This window comes from Rana temporaria, chromosome 1 (genome assembly GCF_905171775.1).
Source record: "Rana temporaria chromosome 1, aRanTem1.1, whole genome shotgun sequence".
NCBI lineage: Eukaryota > Metazoa > Chordata > Amphibia > Anura > Ranidae > Rana > Rana temporaria.
The window spans coordinates 164,991,551-165,012,705 of record NC_053489.1 but is presented as its reverse complement, the minus strand read 5'-3'; the positions used below and the strand labels follow the sequence as shown (position 1 = coordinate 165,012,705).

The 21,155-nt window shown below is 40.0% G+C and overlaps 1 protein-coding gene across 2 annotated transcripts in view; it reads left to right on the top strand.

Annotated features, from left to right (window-relative positions):
• The first annotated feature begins 2,903 nt into the window (after nt 1-2,903).
• CCDC60 (coiled-coil domain containing 60) overlaps nt 2,904-21,155 on the top strand; it is a 342,947-nt gene continuing 324,695 nt past the window's right edge. For both annotated transcript variants that reach the window (XM_040345544.1, XM_040345552.1), the window contains exons 1-2: nt 2,904-2,992; nt 10,314-10,618. In XM_040345544.1, the coding sequence (XP_040201478.1) occupies nt 10,319-10,618 (300 nt within the window). In that variant the 5' untranslated portion in view covers nt 2,904-2,992; nt 10,314-10,318. The remainder of the gene's footprint in view (nt 2,993-10,313; nt 10,619-21,155) is intronic.

Below are 21,155 nucleotides of genomic sequence, written 5' to 3'. Positions count from 1 at the left end.
TTGTGACTTTTTTAGACTTAAAGCGTTTGTTACCCCAACACTTCATATTCTTGATATGTGTCTGCTGTTCTTTGTATTGCTTCCTTTGTATGAAATCCCTGGTGTTCTTGCCAGTCCCTTGGCATTCCTATTAAAAACTCACCACACTAATGCCCTGTACACACGATCACTTTTTGTGATGAAAAAAAATGACATTTTTAAAAATGTCATTTAAAATTATCGTGTGTGGGCAAAATGTCATTTTATGTCTTCTGAAAAATGACAAAAAAAAAATTTGAACATGCTTGAATTTTTTATGTCATTTTTTTAAAATGTCATTTTTTGTGTCATAAAAAATGATCGTGTGTGGGCAAAAATTACGTTTTAAACCCACACATGCCCAGAAGCAAGTTAGGAGATGGGAGGTAAAACTACCATTCATAATGGAGTAAGCACATTCATCACTCTGTAACAGACAAAAAAGCACGAATCGTCTTTTACTAACAAGTAACCAGCTAAAAGTAGCCCCAAGGCGAATAGAACTTCCCCTTTAGAGTGCCGTCACTTTGTTCATCATTTTTCAAAAACGATGGTGTGTAGGCAACATCATTTTTAATGATGAAGTTGGAAAAATGTCATTTTTTTTCATGATAAAAAATGACATTTTTTTTTCATCACAAAAAGTGATCGTGTGTACGGGGCATAAGAGCTGAAATCCTGCTCTAAAAGTACTATTAGGTCAGGAGCTATCAGTATTATTTCTGACAACTAAAGAAAACTTGTACTGAAATTAATGTATAGGTTACCATTGCTAATCTGTTTTTGAAAATATTAGTTGCCTGGCAATCTCAAGCCTATCTAAAAATCATTAGAAGTCGGAAGTCCTGGTCTGTTTACTTCTCATATGTCAGTGACTTAAAATGCTAGTCACTTGGCAATCATGCAATTCCTCTTTAGGTATTGGCCAATGGAATTTTATAATTGCTAAGCAAATAGAATTTTTAGAAGGAAAAGGTAGTATTGGCAGCTTTTATACTACATTTCGTACAGTTTTTGCATACTCGATTTGGCTTTTGGGGAGGGGGCACGCTGTTTACAGTATCATTGTACATGCATCATCAATCACTCCGCCTTCGTTTAAGGGACTGCTGTCATTTTGCTGTGACAGCTGGTATATAGGCAAGAGCGGGACCACCCGGTGACGTAACTGGATGACCCCGTCCCCTCTAACATCACATGACGTTAGAAGGGGCTGGGTTACTCAGTTACATCATCGGGTGTTCCGGCTCCTGCCTAACAGCTGTCACAGCCAAGAGACAGCAGTCAGCAGAGCTTTTTTTTTTCTGGTCCATCAGGCGGTGTGATTAAAGATGGATGGACATCGCGGGACACTTTTTTTTTTAATAAAGGAATTGTCAAAAACTGTCTTCTGTGGTTTTTACCTTTTGACACTTTTTTTGGTGAATGGGTCGGAGTACAATGCACCCAATACCAATTCACATAGGGGGGGTAGGGATCCGGGGGCCCGCTTGCAGACCCCCACAAGCAATGGCCAGGGTTATTGGGATGAGGTGCTTTGGGGGGTCCCCAAAGCACCCTCCCCGTGTTGAGGGCAAGCGGCCTGGTATGGTTCAGAAGGAGGGTGCTTGCTCGTCCCCCCCCTTTCTTGACCTGCCAGGCTGCTTGCTCGGATAAGGGTCTGGTATGGATTTTGGGGGGACCCAGCGGCAATTATTTTTAAATAGACCCAAAGGGCCTGGTATGGATATGGGGGTGGGGGGCGCACGTTGTTTTTTTGGCATGGAGTTTCCCCTAAAATCCATACCAGACCCAAAGAGCCTGGTATGGACTGGGGGGTGGGGGGAACTTGTGCTGTTTTTTTCTTAATTCTTTCATAGGGTTCCCCTTAACCACTACAATACACTGTATGACATACTGTACACTGCACTGTGTATATATATATATATATATATATATATATATATATATATATATACTAGACTGCCTACTGTGTATGTACGTGTATATACTGTGTATATTAAAATGCCTGCACGCCAATAACTAACCTGCCTCTAGCTAATGTTCTCTCAATCATAACACTATATATGTCCACCATGTAAGCAGTCATATATAGTGTGGGGCGTGGACTTAGCCCCCTGAGCCATGATTGGCTAAAGGCACCCTGTTTTTTTTAGACTTGGTTCCACTTTGATAGACTTAAAAGAGGGACTGTCTATTAAAAAAAAAGTATTACTGGGAGCCATATCATTTACAGGCACCTTTACTCCCAGTTTATATCCACTAAACAGGCCTAACTAGATTCAATGAATATATTTGATAGGGAATTTAGTACAAACCTAGCAGACAAACAATGACTTATTTAGTAATTGGCAGTTCATTTTCAAATGCCCTGGGCTGTACAAGATTAAAATATACTTGTAAGAGCAACTTTGGTTTGTGTTGTTCACTGGCTTCCCTGTCATTAGTAACGCAGGCACACAACAAAGGCAATGCTGCTGTCTCCGGTTACACTCAGAACCATTACCTCCTACACACACTATATGAGATCTCTCCAACAAACATTGCACTTCTCAATAGGCACTGATCATGTCCTTAGTTTACACTCCTTCCATCTCCTCCTACTCCACTCACAGGACAAAGAACTGACCAAACTCCAATAAAAGGCTTAGAGACAAACCACTTTACACTCATGGGAGGGGAAAAACATGATTTCAGTTTATAACTTTAAGTATCTGTATTTGTTTAGTTACGTGTTTTAACTCTATTGTAAACAAAAATGAATAGTAGACACACCTGTAAGTAAAGCTAACTGGTTCAATTGTATTATTAACTATTTTGTACCCCCCCTCCCTTGCTAAGTCTAGTGACCCAAACATTCTGGTAACTAGTGGTAACCTTGTCTGTGTCTGCTTCAGGCTCTGCTAACTATTATTTCATTCATGTGGAGGGAAGTCCTAGGATTTCCAAGCAGATTCTACGGCTGTCATTTGAGGTTTGCATTTTACCATTTCACACAATTTTTTTTATATATTTCATATGTAATGATATAATTCGTTTTTATTTTTCTAACACAATATATATTAACATGTTTAACATTATAATGGAATTAAAATGTAAAGATATATATATATATATATATATATATATATATATATATATATATATATATATATATATATATATATATATATATATATATATATATATATATATTATATAATTTTTTTATTTTTTTTTAACACATTTAAAAAAAAATAAACATATTTAAACACATTTCTTATTTGTTTCCAAAGACAATCCCAGGTTTCCAAGTTATTTTCATTTCTGGAAACATAGAAAAGTGACAGTAGAAAAAGGCAGAGCAGTCCATCGAGTCCGCCCACTGAAACTGTCGCACTTTTGGGGATTAATTTCCGCTTAAAAAAAACAAATTTGCAGCAAAATACTGAAATTTAACTGAAGGTGCTACTCTCAATTTCTTCTTGAGTAGCTTATTAAAAAATCTACAAGTTGTTAAGTGGGTGTATTTTTTCATTTTTCTTTGGATTACTTTGATTTTTTTTTTGTGCATTTGATTATTATTAGTGTGATGTCAATTCACATTTTTATTTTACTATTTTTTTCACTATCTGTTCTTTTCTTATTAAAAAAAAAAAGTTAACAAGCCCAACATAGGGCTGTTTTTTTTTTTTTTTGCCATAAAAATAAACAGGTCCAGAACAGTTGAAAAGAGCTTCTTAAACCATTTTATGCCACGTACACACGATTGGTTTTCCCTTTGTAAAAAGTCAGATGTGAGCTTTTGGACGGGAATTCCGACCGTGTGTATGCTCTATCTGACTTTTTCTGTTGGAATTTCCGCCAGCAAAAGTTTAAGAGCAGGTTCTCTATTTTCCCAATCAGAAAATCCGCTCGTCTGTTTGCAATTCCAACGTGCAAAAAAACATGCATGCTCAGAATCAAGCAGAAGAGCAGAACTGCCTATTGAACTTCATTGATCTCGGATCGTCGTACGTGTTGTACGTCACCACGTTCTTGACGGGCGGAATTTGGTGTGTATGCAAGACAAGCTTGAGCAGAATTCTGTCTGAAAAACCATCCAAGGTCTTTCTGACGGGAAAAACGATTGTGTGTACGCATTAGAAGCTGTTTCAGGGATTGTGTCGAAGCACATTTTTTTTTTTTGCATCAGACAGGTTTGGCATTCCTATAGAAGTCTAATGCCACGTACACACGGTCGTTTTATGTGATCAAAAAAAATGACGTTTTTAAAAACGTCACTTTAATTGACCGTGTGTGGGGGAAAACGTTGTTTTATGTCTTCTAAAAAACGACCAAAAAAAATTGAAGCATGCTTCAATTTTATGTGTCGTTTTTCAAAACGTCAACTTTTACTTCACAGAAATTGACCGTGTGTAGCAAAAACGTCGTTTAAAACGACGTTTTTTCATCCGCGCATGCCCAGAAGCTACTTATGAAGCGAGCTTCAATGGAAAAACGTGGTGAACGTAACCTCGCTTTGCTAGAACATTCTGAGAAAAACGATGGTGTGTAGGCAACTTCGTCTTTGAAAATTGATGTTTTAAAAATGTCGTTTTTTACTTCACAGAAAATGTCGTTTTTTTTCATCACATAAAGTGATGGTGTGTATGCGGCATAAGAATGCAAATCCCACTTGATAAGGAAAAAATTCAGGTTAGGAGAAGATCAATTGCACCTGTCACTGAATTGGATACCATCAATACAAGCCCATTGCACCCATAATAGTCATCTAAAATCACCTTTATTTTGCCCCCTACCTTGTTTTTTCTGAGAACCATCACCATGGTACCATTTTTTAGCCCAGGTTCACACTGGGCTGTGGGAGTGAAGCCGTGTGAATTCAGCTGAACTCGCACAATTTCACTCCCGCTGGCAGTCCCGATTTCAGAGACATCTTTGCAGGTTTCTGAACAGATATCAATGAAAATCGCGGCCTGAAATCGCAAAAAGTAGTACAGGAACTACTTTTTGAAATCGGTACAGCGCCGCAGATGCGGTGTCGCATCGATTAGGACGGTGCCATTGCCGACGATTGCCGGCAAATGCTGCCAATTTGAGATGCGATTTGACATCTCAAATCGCATCTCAATTCGTACCAGTGTGAACCAGGCCTTAGAACTGATGGTCGGCTCTCTTGTAATAACAACCAATGTGGCTAAGCAGCCACTCCATTGCTATCACAAGCTGAGGGATGTCCCACCGGGGGACCCGAGAGATCAGCCGACACATCTGCCCGAGACCCGAAGAAAGCCGGGATTGGCTTTGATCGGGTCTCGGATGTAGTAACCCAGAAGTGACATCATGACATCACTTCTGGTTTACTGGTATCTTAAAGGCAGCAGTTTTAAAAAATCAAAAGTATTCAAAAACGCAGATCCTGGCGTTTTTAATGCTTTCAAGTGCAATGGAGGGATTTGGGGACTTATAGACCCCAGATCCCTCCATAAGAATACCTGTCACATGCCTATTGCTGTCACAAGGAATGTTTACAATCCTTGTGACAACAATAAAAGTGAGCAAACAAAACATTTTTTAAGCAAAAAAAAAGCGTAAAAAATAAATAAAATAATAATAGAAATTAATAAAAAACAAAAATTAACCTCTTGACCACCGCCCCATGTCAAAAAGACGTCCTCTTTTTAAAGTTGCTGCCACAACCGAGATATTCATCTTTTCAGGGGGCGGTGGTGTACACGATAACGGCGGTCTCCGCGGCGGATTCGCCGCGAGATCGCCGTTATCGGTGGCGGGAGAGGGCCCCCCCCCCTCCCGCCGCTCTCCTGCGCCCTCCGCCGCTTACCGGAGCCGTCGGTAGCGGCGGAGGGGATCGGATGTGTCCGGCAGCTGAGCGGGGACGGGACTGAAGGAGAAATCTCCTTCACCCGTCCTCATAGCTCTGCTGGGCGGAAGTGACGTCAAAACGTCAGTCCCGCCCAGCCTCTTAAAGAAACATTTTTTTTTTTGTCATTTGAAAAAATGACTTTTTTTTTTTTTATTTTTTTTTTTTTACCTCCCCTCTCCTCCTTCCCTTTCAGAAAACACTAGAACATTCTAGAAATAAGTGAGAGGCCTGCGAGTCACCCATCTCTACTCTGAGTCATTCCCAACCCAAATCAAAACACACCCAGGCTTCTACACCTGTAAATAAAAAGTGCCAGAAAAATCCTGGTCTTCAAGTGGTTAACCATTATGCCCTGTACACATGATCGGTTCATCTGATGAAAATGAACCAATGGATTTTTTCATCAGATATCCGATGAAGCTAACACACCATCGGTTAAAAATCTGATCGTGTCCAACGCAGTGAAGTAAAAGTTCAATGCTTCCGAGCATGCGTCGATTTGATTCTGAGAATGCGTGGATTTTTGACCGATGGATTTCCCCACAGACGATCGTTTTTTTCTATCGTTTTTTTTAACCATACGAAAAATGTAAAACGGGTTCTATTTTTTTTCACCAATGGGAAAAAAACTGATGGGGCCCACACACGATCGGTTTGTCTGATGAAAACGGTCCGTTTTCATCAGACGAACTGATCGTGTGTACAGGGCATAAGTATATATATATATACACAACAGTACAAAACATCCTTTATATCAGAGGTGCTTATTACAATACATACATTCACCGTACAAACAGATATTATCAGCGAAGGGCCTGCTATTGCATTCTGGTGGAATTTTGCACATATACCTGGGTGTAGATATATATATATATATAATATATAATATATATATATATATATATATATATATATATATATATATATATATAAAATATATATATATAGATATAAAATATATATTTATTTATTTAAAAAGATACCTTCAGATGAATGTTGCAGCAACGTCCTGTTTCAGGGGCTCCTAGGGATGATGCAGTGTCTGCATTGTGTCGCAAACCTGAAGACAAACCTGTTGTAATGAGGAGACCCTCTAGCCATTTCTCAACCAATCTGGAACACAGTCCTAGTTATCTGACACTGTGCATGTGAGATGGTGATAGGACAGAGGATTCATGAGGAGTCAGCAATATAAATACTTGCATAATTGTCTCTTCTGATCTGGTATTAGTAGCATGGACAGAGCATGTGGCAAAGACCCTGTCCCTTTCCACTTCCTTCTTTCAGGATCTTTTTCCAAGAACCCCGAGTCAGAAAGTGATATACATAATTTTAAATTACAGTGATAGTAGCAGCTGACAGTGTAAGGCAACAGATCTATACACAGCCAAAAACAACTTAGTGGTTAGCATTGCTGCAACTTCTTATGAACCTTTTTCAATATTATAGTGTAGCACCCTCTACCTAGGTAGGTGCTAGAGTTGAGATTTGTGTCAGTGCAGGTAAATTTAGGCAGGCTAGCTGAAAGCTAGGCCTGTTTATTTTGATCTGTGTTTGGGAGTGGTTTAGAGTGGCTAGTGATTTACAGCTAGTTTCATCTTTTGGTTACCTCCCTTCTGCTTCTAAAGGCTTCTAGAATGAAGGCAGGAAGAGAGGTGGATATGGCTGGGGTGTTCTAAAGGAGCTCTGACCAATAACCAACCTGGGTTGGCAGGGAGCAGGCCTCCTTAAATACCTAGAGTCAGCGCAAAAGGGGGGAGTTGTTCAGGTGGAAGAACTGAGAGATGGAGTGTTAGGCCGTCTGGGTCTTGGAAAGAGCCCCCCAGACTGAGAGGGGGGTCACCTTGGGCCAGGGGCTCAGAGCTGTGAAGGAACCCCACACAACTCAATGGGTGTCCTGAGCAGGAGAGGACAACAGGAACACTTCTGGGCAAGTCTTCAGGAGGTATATACTCAGTGTCGGTGAGTGACGTGCACAGTTAGGAGAGCTGGGAGAGGCATGCCAGGAGTGGATGTAGAGCCAGCGGAAGAGACTGTGATGTTACTGGCATTGAAGTGGGGCGGCTGCAACCAGGAGATCTGTCAGCACAAGACTGACTGGGATCAGTAGTCCACCTCAAATACAGCTAGCACTAAAAGACTTTCTTCTGTCATTGGTTGCTACACCAAAGGGGCCCGTAGTCCCTGCCAGCAAATGGCAAATCCCTGAAGTTGAGTTTAATTCATAGTTGGGCCTAACCATGTGCTAGCTGTGCCAGGAACCAAGTATTGCACAGGTGGGAAAGTAATAGTCTAAAAAAAGTGTTGTGCTGGAGAAGTCTGGAGATTTAGAGAATGTGAATAGAGGTTCCAATCAATCATCTCATCAATTAATACTATTGATTCTGGGCATCCCATAATCCCTTTACCCCATCCAAGTTTAATCCCTCGATAAAATAAAATAAACAAAGCTGTTGGACTGTTCATTGTCTGGAGACAGGGCCGCCATCAGGGGGGTACAGGCAGTACACCTGTAAGGGGCCCGGATGGCAACCCCCTTTTTTTTTTAGATTTTTTTTTTTTTTTTTTTAGGGGTCCGGAGGTCCCCAGGGGCCCAGAGGCCCACTGGGCCCCATATGGAAACTCCCCCTTTTTTTATTATTTTTTTATAAAAAATATATAAATTTTTTTTAAATATATTTTTATTTTATTTTTTATTAAAGGGCCAATTTTTTTATTTTTTTTAGAGGTCCAGAGGTCCCCAGGGGCCCGAAGGCCCCCAGGGCCCCGGATGGCAACCCCCCTTTTTTTTATATAAAAAAAATTCTAATATATATTTTTATTTTATTTTTTATTAAAGGGCTATTTTTTTAGGGGTACGGGGGGCCCGGAGATCCCCAGGGCCCAGGATGACAACCCCCCTTTTTTTTATAAAAAAATAAGTATTTTTTTATAAAAAAAATAAGTATTTTTTTATATATCTTTTTATTTTATTTATATTTATATATATATATATATATATATATATATATATATATATATATATATATATATTATTATTATAGGGCCCAGAGGTCCCCAGGGCCCCGGTTGGCAACCCCCTTTTTTTTAATAAAAATGTTTTTATATTATTTTATTTATTTTTTTCTTTATATATATATATACATATATATATATATATATATATATTTTTTTTATTATTAAAGGGCTCAGAGGTCCCCAGGGCCCCATGTGGAAAAAAAACTTTTTTTAATTTTTTATAAATGTTTATTTTTTTTTTTTATTATTAAAGGGCCCAGAGGTCCCCAGGGCCCTGGATGGCAACCCCCCTTTTTTTTTATAAATGTTTATTTTATTTTTTTATATATATTTCTTTTTTTATTAAAGGGCCCAGAGGTCCCGGATGGCAACCCCCCTTTTTTCTAATTTATTTTTATAAAAAAATAAAAATCTGAGGTCCCCAGGGCCCCGGATGGCTACCACACTTTTTTATATATATTTTTCTTTATTTCTTCTTTTTTTTGTAAAGGGCCCCCCACGCTTCTCAATTCGCACCAGCCCCCCCCCCCCCGCTTCTCAATCTCAGGCGGCACCCCCCTCGGTTCTCTGCTCCAGGGGGCCCATGCCTGAAGCTGTGTAAGGGGTCCCATATTTCCTGATGGCTGCCCTGTCTGGAGAGTGACTGGAAGTGAATGCCAGGCTGGGGCAGGGTGACAGGTGGAACTACAACACTCATCGGCCTCACGGTGTACCGGTACAATCGTTTGTCCCAAACGCTGTCACTGTCATTATTGCTAACAGCTTGTCCTGTAAATGTGGAAACAATATAGATAGCAGGTGAAATGAAAAAGGAATCTGCACACTAATTACTATTATTATATGTAATAAATATTGTCTGCAAAAACAATAATACATAATTTGATTAGAAGTGCCTTGTATATGACTCCACCTTGTAATGCAGTTATTTTCTGTGATTAATGGACTTGAACGGAAGTTGTCTTTTATGACCCTGCTTTCTCTGTAATGGATTAAAGTTATCTACCACTATGCTGCAGGGTTGCCAACTTTCAGTAAATTTACGAACAGTTTGTAAAATCTGTACTTTTTGCATCTGTCCTTGATTGTCCATTACGGACATGTAGGCTGCATGTCCGTAACTGACATTCATTACCAGATGCAACAATTATGGATTTTACAAACTGTTTTTAAATTTACTGAAAGTTGGCAACCCTGCTATGCTGCCTTTTCTTCAAAACAGTCCTGTACCTGTTGCACTTGTGTACCATGACTCACATGGTCTGACACAGTTAATCTCAGGGGTGCAGCTGCTAAGTATATACCCATGGAAAATCAGCTACTGGATGTGGGATCCATAAAGGAATACTTCAGCTTCAGGAGCATGCAAGTAATATTGTAATGTTTAGAAATGGATTTTGTATGTTGTTTAAAGGTTTCATGAGGACAGAGATGCCAGGAAATGCAGGACATAGTGACCCCAGAAGTTATATGGTCATTCAACCTCTTCCAATTCCCAGCCAGAAGGGACTGAAAATCCAAGCCAGAAGTGCTACCCATTACAACTGCTGGGTACCCTGCCGAGATGAAATATTTAGGGACAACTACTACCGCAGACAGAGGCAATTGTCTCAACAAGGATATAATTCGCCCAATTACAAACCCTTTGAAGAACTGGGACAGCCTCTCTTCTTGGAAGTGAAAAAACTCATCCTTCAGTCACTGGGACAAGATGAACTGGTAATTGATGTTTATTTAGTTTTTGTTTATGTCATTAACACAAGATTGTTTCTTCTTTTGCATGTACATGGGTTAGTGGAGTTCTCAGCTGCTGATCACTAGATTGTTAGACTGAGCAGCAGGTTTTCTCTTCACAGATGTGTCTACATCTCTGTAATCCATGTGGCACCAAAACTACATTTGCAAATTTGCAGACAACAAAAGTTAACATAATGTAGCAGCATACACTCAAAAATATGTTCTTCTTTCCTGTTTAGTATCCAAAAGTATATTATTCTGTTGCATTTTAAAGTATATCAAAGCCAAAGACAAAAATTGGACTATATTGTAGTTTACTAATTCTAGATGTGGTTGTATTAATATTCTTATCTTAAAGGGGTTGTAAAGGTTAGGTTTTTATTTTCTAAATAGGTTCCTTTAAGCTAGTGCATTGTTGCTTCACTTACCTTTTCGTTCAATTTCCCTTCTAAATGTTTTTTTTTTCTGAATTTCTCACTTCCAGTTTCTCCTCGGTAAGCTTACCCCCATCATCCGAGCCAATCTGGCTGGGGGTTAGTCAGTGTGCTCGCCCCCTCCCTTGGGACTACATCCCTGCAGGGAGACAATGTGAACCCTGTAGACTGTACCTGGACCCTACTTTGTGGGGCTTGCCTGTAATGTTTGCTTTGGACACTAGATTCTGTGTTAGTCACTCTCCTTGGCAAGAAGCGCAATATGTGAAGTTAGCTTCAGAGTGCAATACAGGTCCTCTATGTTTCCCAGACCCCTTGGGGGATATGCCCACCATGACGAATGAAGCATGGAACTTTTATTGGCCCAGTGTTTTGGATATGGTAGGACCTGGCTTTCATGTATTAGGTTCCTGTCTTAACAATGCTATCCAAAGAGCATATGCTATTGTTCGTTTTTGTGGTATTGTGGTATCCCCTGCCATATTGTCTGTCTCTAACGCTTCTCAAGGAGTTGTTTTAGAATTCAGTTTGTTTTTCCCTCATATCAGAACAACTCTGTTTGGCAGAGAATGCAATAACTCTACTCAAAGAAGGTAAACCTTTCCAGGCATAAATCTCTAAACCAAGACTTAACACTTGCTTTCATTGCAATTCCTGGCCTACCAAGCCCACCAAGACTTTCCAGAATCCCCACTTCTGGGTTTTCTATGAACCCATTGCATTCCTGTCTCAGGTTACCTTGATAACCTCGTGTTCAAGGACTCCTCAGCCAAAACCGTATATCTGCTAACATCCAAAGGACCATCCAGTTCCTTCAAACCTTTGGCTGGATGGATAACTTTCCAAAGTATGCCCTCCAGCCCTTCAACCCTCCAACTGTCTGCAGTACCTGTGTCTAATCTTGGACGCAGCCCACGTCAGAATCATCCTCTGTCAAGAGATTGTCAGATGCCAACTCTGCCCCAGTCTTACAGGGAAGAGATTACAACTCTTTGATTGTTTAGTAGAGCATACTCCCCACAGGTATCCAAACTAACCATTACCTTTCTGAAACTGATAGCCACCAGATCATCTCTACTCCCTTCTACAAGGTTACCCACTCAAAGTACAGTCGGACAATGCCATAGCAGTGGCCTACATAAATCATTAAGGGGTTATCAGAAGCATGAAAGCCCTGAAAGAAACACGTTGAATCCTCTCAGGGGCAGGAATATACATTCCAGCCCTCTTGGTCATCCACATTCTGTAAATGGGAAACTGGAGGGTAGATTTTTTTTAAACTATCAATGCCTTGATCTGGAGAAGTGGTACAGTTGCACAAATACCATCAATACAGACCCCCCCCCCCCCACTGAGTGAGTGAGTGAATTACTTATATAGTGCTACAAATGCGAACTAAATCGCCTCAAGGCGCTTGGCATCCATTTCCTTCAGTTTAACCCTCAGAATAGATGGGTCTTTAGTTTTTTACTGAAGGCCAGGTGATCAATTTCCATTTGAATATTAGTTGGTAAAGCGTTCCATAGTCGAGGTCCTTGAACTGAAAAACGATATTCTCCTTTGGTCTTATATTGGGCTTTGGGAATTTGTAATAATTTTTGGTTAGTTGATCTAAGAACTCGATTTAGGTTTTGTTGTTTTATTTTCTCACTTAAATATACGGGCGCGCTTCCGTGTACACATTTGTCCGTTAGGCATAAGGCCTTGAAAGTGACTCGGTCCTTTATGGGCAGCCAATGGAGGGATCCCAGGGACGGGGTGATTGGTTTCCAGGTTTTTTTCCCTGTTACCAGTCGAGCTGCCATGTTTTGGATGATTTGGAGCTGGGCGAGCTGGTACTTTGGGAGTCCGAGGTAAAGGGCATTTGCATAATCCAATCTGGAGTTAATGATTGACCCTACCACTACTGCTGTGTCTTCTTTAGGGATGAAGGGAACCACTCTTCATAGGAGCTGTAGAAGATGGTGCGATCCGCTAATTACTGATCCTATTTGTGCATCCATTGTCATGTCCGAGTCAAAGATGACTCCTAGACTTTTGACCTTGGTGCTAGGGGTGATGGTTTGTCCTAAAATGGGTGGAGGGGTCCAGGTTGTCCTGGCCAGTTTCCTCCTGTTTGCATGGAGTTGAATGATTTCTGTTTTTGCTCCATTGAGTTTGAGGTGACTCTCCGTCATCCAGATGTCTATCTGAGTGAGGCATTGTTCTAATGCGGGGTAATGGTTCTTTTTGTCGCTGATACGAAAATAAAGTTGTGTGTCATCGGTGTAGGAGTGATAGAGAAGGTCGTGATTATTAATAATTTTTAGTAATGGGTGGAGGTAAATATTGAATAGCACGGGCGATAGGGGAGATCCCTGAGGGACTCCGCAAGACACGCTGCATGATTCAGATGTGAAAAGTCCTAGTTTCACTATCTGGGATCGATTTTCCAGGAATGATGAAAACCATGGTAGATCCGAGTCTGCCACTCCAGCTATCTCTGTGAGCCGGGTTAGCAACAGTTTGTGATCTACTGTATCAAAGGCAGCACTGAGGTCCAGCAGTATCAGGAGAGAAGATTCTCCGTCATCTGCTGCTTCGAGGGCGTTGTCCCATATTTTGAGAAGCTCTGTTTCTGTCCCATGACCTGGTCGAAAACCCGATTGTAGTGGGTCCTCCACATCTCTGTGAGGTAGGCATTTAGCAGGAAAGGCGATCAACTGAATGATCAGGCATAGCTTAAATGTAATTTACAGTTTCCTAAACAGGTGTAAAAATAGAAGCAATAATGGAAAACAGTTTCAGGATTGCAAAAATACTTACACTAAGGAATAATGAAAGATGCACATGCATTGACTCTTCACAGCATAATCAGGGTAATGTATGGCTGCATATCATAGGCTCTGTAAGACTATAACAACATAGGGTCAAGCTGAGATTTACTACTTTAGTAAAACCCTACATAACATAAATAATTTCAATTGTCCTCAAAAACAGCATCCCTCACAGTGAAATCCATTGTAACAGAGGTGACAACTGGAGGGATCCAAAGCCCAAGGTTGAAGTGGCACCACACTGGAACTGCAGAACTCTGTTTGCAATCATAGAGGGGCTATTCACAGTAGCTGGGTCCTTTGGAAAAGCTAATTGCTATAAGGCTTCTGACCAGCTGCCCACTAGCTTTGACAGTGAAAGGCCTTTCACCTGGCTGTTTTGTAGAGTGATTTTACCTAAAGAGACCAGATTGTTTAATCTACTTTCGGGATGTTGGAAGCAAAGACAAAATACCCGCCAAGGAAGTGGGATTTTAAGAGCAACTTGGTAAAGAGTTCAACAAGTATATTGAATTTTTTTTAAAAAGTTATTTAAAAGCTAATAGATGCATACATCACCATCTGAAATCTAAAATAAAAAAACAGTACAGTATTTATTGGTGTATAACACGCACAAGGGTATAAAACGCACCCTGACTTTAAGAGGGAAGTTTCAGGAAAAACCTTTCCACAGCCCCCTGCGTATAACACACAGGCACGGTTTACCCTCTATTTTCAGGGTAAAAAAATGAGTGTTATATACCAAGCGGGAAAATATCGGTTAACTTTATTCCGGCCAACCTAATCCTCTCTAATCCACACAACTCTTACATCTACCACAGGGAAGGCCAACCTAGCATCCCCTTGCATAAAATTAAAAAAAATAATTAAAATATGAGTGTGATCAATCGCTGACAGAGTAAGTGAATATTCTTTGCAAATAAAATCTTTACAAAGATCTTCACCTACCTGCAAGACGACTGCCCCATCCTGCCCCATCCTCGTCGCTATCTGTAAGGTTGTAAGATTGGTGCAAAATTTGTGCGGTGAATACATTGAGCTTGATATATTGATAAACATGTGAAAATTCTATTTCATCAATGCGCCCACAAAGCAAACTGAACAATTCAATCTTAATGTAACAGTATTTATGATGTGCACACATCGTGAAGATGTGCACAACTATGAGAGTGTAGGGCAATATCTAATTTGGTTGCATACTTTTCCACTTTATGTGGTTTCAGCACACAAAATATAGACATAGAGCTAACACTTTACTTTCATTAAAATAGTGTTTTTGAGAACCTCTGACAACCAACTGTGGAGACAATGAGCACGTGTAATAAACATGTGTATTATGCACAGTACAGTTTAAGTGCATCAGCCAAGGTTATGTTATATACAACATAACATAAGAAAGCAAAGGTTAGGGGTATGCAATGTGCTACTTCTTACACTGGAGTCACTGGCACTGGGAGTAGCGTCCTATACACTGGTATCACTGTCAATGATAGCAATATGGCCCCTTACATTGGTATCAGTAAGAGTAGTGAATGCTCCACTAAAAACTGTATTGATGTAAATCAATATGCTCAACAGTGTCCATCTAAGCTATAGGCAAAGTAAGGCAGAAGTTTTACCTGCCACAGTGTGAGGCGGCTAATGGGGTGCTATAAAGGCGCTGGAGGTTGTTTTTAGGTTGAGCCCTGGAGCCGCCCTTATTCCCTCAATCAAGCTATCTATGGGACATCAGAGACTCCAGCAAACAGCCAAAGACAGCCCACATCAACAGAAACCTTGGTTATTCAGCTCAGAGTTTTTAGGTTAATAGACTATTGCTTTCCAATGTTATAACAGAGGCTAGACTGGCGACTAGGATATCTGTCAAGATGGCAGCAAATTGTGACTGTCACAAAAGACATAAAATCTTTATGGTCTTGGATCTTTGCTAAACATCAGAACCTCGTCTCAAGTCCATGGTCACCTTATATAACTCTGCTTTATTATACCCTTATTCTAAAAACAAGTCATACACAAACTACATAAAAAATAAATCAACAAAGCATACGATTCTGTGATATAGTACACAAAAAAAACCTACAAAATTTTAGAAAAAACAAACATTATTTTGAAAACAAAAGGAATACAGGTTCTTATCATTGCTCACATCTGAAATGCGGGAAAACAAAATGTTTGATCATTAACAGACAAAAAAATCTAACATTTTAGGAACGTAATTAGCTGATATTTTCCTTTATTTTATGTTGTTTATCACAAGAATAAGAAAATGTTGAATGACTGAAAATAAAAAATGCAGCACAATTTAAGGTACTCCAGCTCCATATGTGATGTTCAGATAAATACATTTTTAGGAAGAATAGTCAGAAAATATTGTTTAGCTTAGAAGTATGTTTATGGAGAACATTAAGGTAAGCAATGCAGCTTGCATGCTAATTAGGTAGCTGACTGCAGCCTTGATGAGACAGTCTATTTGCATTAACCAAAGCAGATAAGCTTTTGTTTATGGAAGCACTAGATGTAGTTTCTCACGTACTTAATAATAATCTTTTAATTACTTTTTAACATAACCTACAAACAGATGGCATTTTATTTAACATATTAAATGTACTGCCACAATTGGTTTTGGATGACAGGTTACAGGGCTAGTAAAAAAAAACTCTCCTGGATGTCACTGTCACTATAATGATGTCTGTAGTTGCCCACAAATAGCAGTTGCTCAACTTTATCACAGAACTTTCAGATACATTTGTTAAATCCACCATACTAAACTAAAACTCTGAGAAAACAGCTAAAGTACACACTAATATTACATACATGGCTATTGTTTTACCTGCCAAAGGATTTGTAATTCTGTACAGCCAGTTTGGTATTTTCCATATATATTCTGCACTGTACAACCAAACAGGTGACATCCAAAGTTCCTATACGAACAATTCATCTTTGTTAAGCATTGTGGCCTAGAAGTGTGAATGCAACATATAACCTCACTGGACATTACATAAACATATCTATTCGATGAGTAGGAAGCTGATCCAGGAAGCAGTTATCCTAAGACAGGAGGTAACAGATAAAACATACTGACTAGCTGAGTAGTGTGTGTATCATAAGGTTGGCTGTCAATTCAGAAAACATTCATGTATTTTGACTGTTTAATTAGCCGTTTGCACATAATTCACTCTAATGGCACGTACACACGTTTGGAATTTCCGACAAGAAAAGTTCGATGTGAGCTTTTGGTCAGAAATTCCTACCGTGTGTAGGCCCCATTGGATATTTTCTGGCGGAATTTACGACAGCAAAAATTTGAGAGCTGGTTCTCAAATTTTTCGGCGGGAAAAGTTCTTGTCGGAAATTCCAATCGTCTGTATGCAATTCCGACGCACAAAAATCCTACGCATGCTCGGAAACATTGAAATTAATTTTTCTTGGCTCTTCGTAGTATTGTGCGTCACCGCGTTCTTGACGTTCGGAATTTCCGACAACATTTGTGTGACCGTGTGTAAGTTTGAGCCAGAATTCCGTCGGATAAAAGTCCACGGTTTTCTTGACAGAAATTCAGATCGTGTGTACCCGGCATAAGGATGAATTCCAGCATATTTAATTTTTGGAAATTGTTTTAAATAGAAAATCTGAATCACTCCAACTCATGCTGGTAGTAACAACAAAAGGACCAACTCAGATAGGGATTCAAGAACACTAGATACTGCTATCTTACATGATTGGAAGTATCTTCATGATGTAGTTTTCATGTATAAAAGTGTTATTATATGATGGGTGCAATTATTAAGGATGGCATATTTTGGAGCTCTGGTTCATACTTTGTACCAGAACTCCATGAAATGTATTTATGCCCCATCTGGCACTACTTTCAATACAATAAACCTTTAAATGGCTTCACAATTCATCATGTGGTGCTTCATGATCATTGTAGGCTTTCAGCGTACTTGATAGCAGCAAATGTGATAGGCCAAGCCTCTGGCTCATTCTTCCATTTCACAGACTGGATGACTCACTTGACTTTCTTATGCGTGTTATAAAATATCTCAAATTGTTCCTCAGTGATCAGTTTGTGCTTCAGTTTCTATTTCAGTCCCTGAAAAATGAGATGCAGAAACATTTTGATGATTTCATAAAGTGGAAGGAAAAAATAGCAGTGAGGTACCAGATCTAAATGTCTTTATTGGCTCCAATCACATTTTTGACAAGAAGCACTCGAGTAATTCTCGAGGGTTTTAATTAGCACATGATAGCCATGACTTTGTGAATAACTACACCTCATCTTCATTATACTAATGATTTAATTTTCCTTAGACCTTTTGAGAAGTATTTCTTTCAGGATGGTAATGTGTGCTGACATGCATTTAACTCCTCTAGTGTTCAGGCTCATGGTTGAACAACTTTCTGTCAACACGACTAAAATTGAAAAGGTTAAATCTCTTCTACTTCAAGACCCAATGTTGCAAGTATTGGTGTTTTCATTAAAAAATTACTAATTTTCTCACCTCTTTGGTTGATTATAACATGAGTGTATACACTATTTGAAATTAGATGTACCAGAATTCTCTCTTGGATCATTTGTCGTGATTGGAGAGCAATGACATTTAGGAAGGAATGCTGACGTAAATGTAGAATTACGGTATTCAATATGCTATATATCTTTAAATAAGTAGTTCAATTCAATTTCCGTAAAGTTTTATCTTTCCAGATTTACAGATCTGCCATTTAAGGTGCCTATACATGGGATAAGTATCTGGTTAATCAATCCTACTTATAGTAGGTGCATACCATTCCTCCAACTTCATATGTGCTTATTTGTAGCGTAGCAATTATGGTGATACAGCAATGATATCTGATCATCATGTGTTTATTTCTATTGTTCCCTGTTTAGTGTAAATGTTTTCAATACCACCATAAGTCCACGTCTTTAAAGTGGAGTTCCACCCATTTTTTTATGTTTGTCTGTGCTGCATGCTCTAATCTCATAGTGTTCAGAATGGACAATTTTTATTTAATTTGTTGCTTGTAAATACCTTTATTTTGTAGTCCTTCATTACTTCCTCCTCCTTATTAGCCTAGGCTATTTGCAAGGGTTTCTGGGATAGGCATCGTGTTTCCCAGTAGTCCTTGCAAACCTGACTGAAACCTATTACATTGCTTGTGCACTGAGCATGTGCGAGATATGCAAAGCTGAAATCCAGGAAGTCATACAGTCTGGCTTCATAATGCCCACACTTAAGATGGCCACGGTCTATTTCTAGATTATAAACTATCTAAATGCTGTAACAACCTAACAAAACGGACCTTAGTTTACAGACTAACTTTACTAGAATACATTAAGCTTGTGTATTACAGGGGTATTTATATTTAAAAAGTGAAATTGTGGGTGGAACTCCCCTTTAAGTTCTGACCAAATTTCTGTACACCTAAATTTGTTATGGAATTTGATTCTTGGAATGAAGCTTAAGGTATATGGAAAGGTACATGAAAAAATAACAAATCCTGGACTGCCGCACTCCACTGGCGTCTTTATTGTGTAAAATCAATGAAATCCAATACAATGCAGTCAAATAAAAAGTGGTCAAAACAGAAATACAGTGCCTAATTGTTCCTAAAGCCTCATACACACGATCGGACTAACATCAGACTTTTACATGGATTTTGCTCCGAATAGGCGTTGGCCACGAACTTGGTATGCAGGAATTTTTCAGCCAACTTTCACCAAATCACATGGTTTTTCAGCTCTTTACCGACACCCTTTGGGCAACTTCTGCTATTGTTGTCTGATCTTTAGCATTGGTTCTGAGCATGCGTGTTTGCACTTTGGACTGAAGTCCGATGGAATTGTGTACACATGATCGGATTAGCCAACGTAGGACATTTGTTACCGTAAAGTTTGTCTGTTTTCACAGCAAACATTTATCCGATGAAAAAGCGAAAAGGTTTGTCTGGTGGAGCGTACACACGGTCGGATTGTCTGCTAAAACAGGTCCGATCGTGTGTGGGCCTTTAGCCTGAGTGTCAACTCTATTGCAGGCAATTCACTATCTTCTGCATTTCCACTTTGTGTGCACATGAGAAAGCCATGAACATCCTCTTTCCTGTTACAGTGTTGTAACACACCTGGGTGGGATCAGAGCGCACTCTCTGAGACCCGAGCCCACCCTATAGTGAAGCCTATTAGATCCTCTGGCTCTAATAGGTGCTTCAAAAAAACAATAGCCCCTCCACATTGGCCCTTTTGACTGATGTAACCAAGGTAGTGTTCAGTGATGGGATTACCCCTGTAGAAGGCTTGTTACAGTACTTACAATATTGGAAATAATTCTGACTGGTCTTTGTAGGAATGTCCAGGACAAGACCATCTTGCAGTAGTTCCTTGTGTGATCCATTCGGGACAAATAGGACCGGTGCCGTTGACCTGGACCTGTCCTCCATGTCTGCTAGCTTTGCTTTATATCCATTTATTGTCAGCTTCCCTTTCATCATGGGCATCAACTAGATCATTTATGGTGGAAGCATATTCTTCCATTTTTGTCTCAATGTGATCCACTCTATTTCCCACATTTTGTATGACTCTGTTAAAAGGGTGGAAAAATGTGGCCATGTCAGTTTTGAGTGTGCTCCGCAATGAGAGAAGCATTTCTTTTAAAACCATATCTAGCATGGGTTGGTTCTGTGTGGGGAAGAATTCTATCAATTCTGACAGTTCCCTTGTGTCCTCCTCTGAGGTCGGGCTCACAGTTGGTCTCAATCCATCGTCATTCAGCCTAGGTTTTGCCTTTGGCCGGGCTGCGGGATGATGGGGTAGGGGGGTAGTAGTACTTGTCACTGTGGGATCCATCATTTGGGGAGCGATTACCTTTTTTTCATGCCTTAGTCTTTGATGAGGCTTTCGGAGCTGAGTAGACCTCAGCGCCATCTTGCCCATCACCCCTGCTGTTCAATGTGCAGAAGTCCGTCAGGCGCGGGGGTTTTCAATCATTCTTCCATTTCGTGGACATGATCGTGGGGTACCTGGGCTATTTCCACTGAATTGGGGTGAATAGCTGCATGGATGGGTTGCTTTGTGTCGCTATAGTCCCTGTTTCTCCGGAGCTCCGGGATCATACATCCATCCAGCTTCCGTGCTAGGCCACGCCCCCACCCTCCACATTGGAAATCATGGTCCCATGTCCTGAAAGGGGCCAGACGCCTGGATAGGGGAGGTGGTGGATGACGGGGGGCAGCGCCCGTGCACCCTTAATAGACGGGCCACCCCTGCCAGAAGCC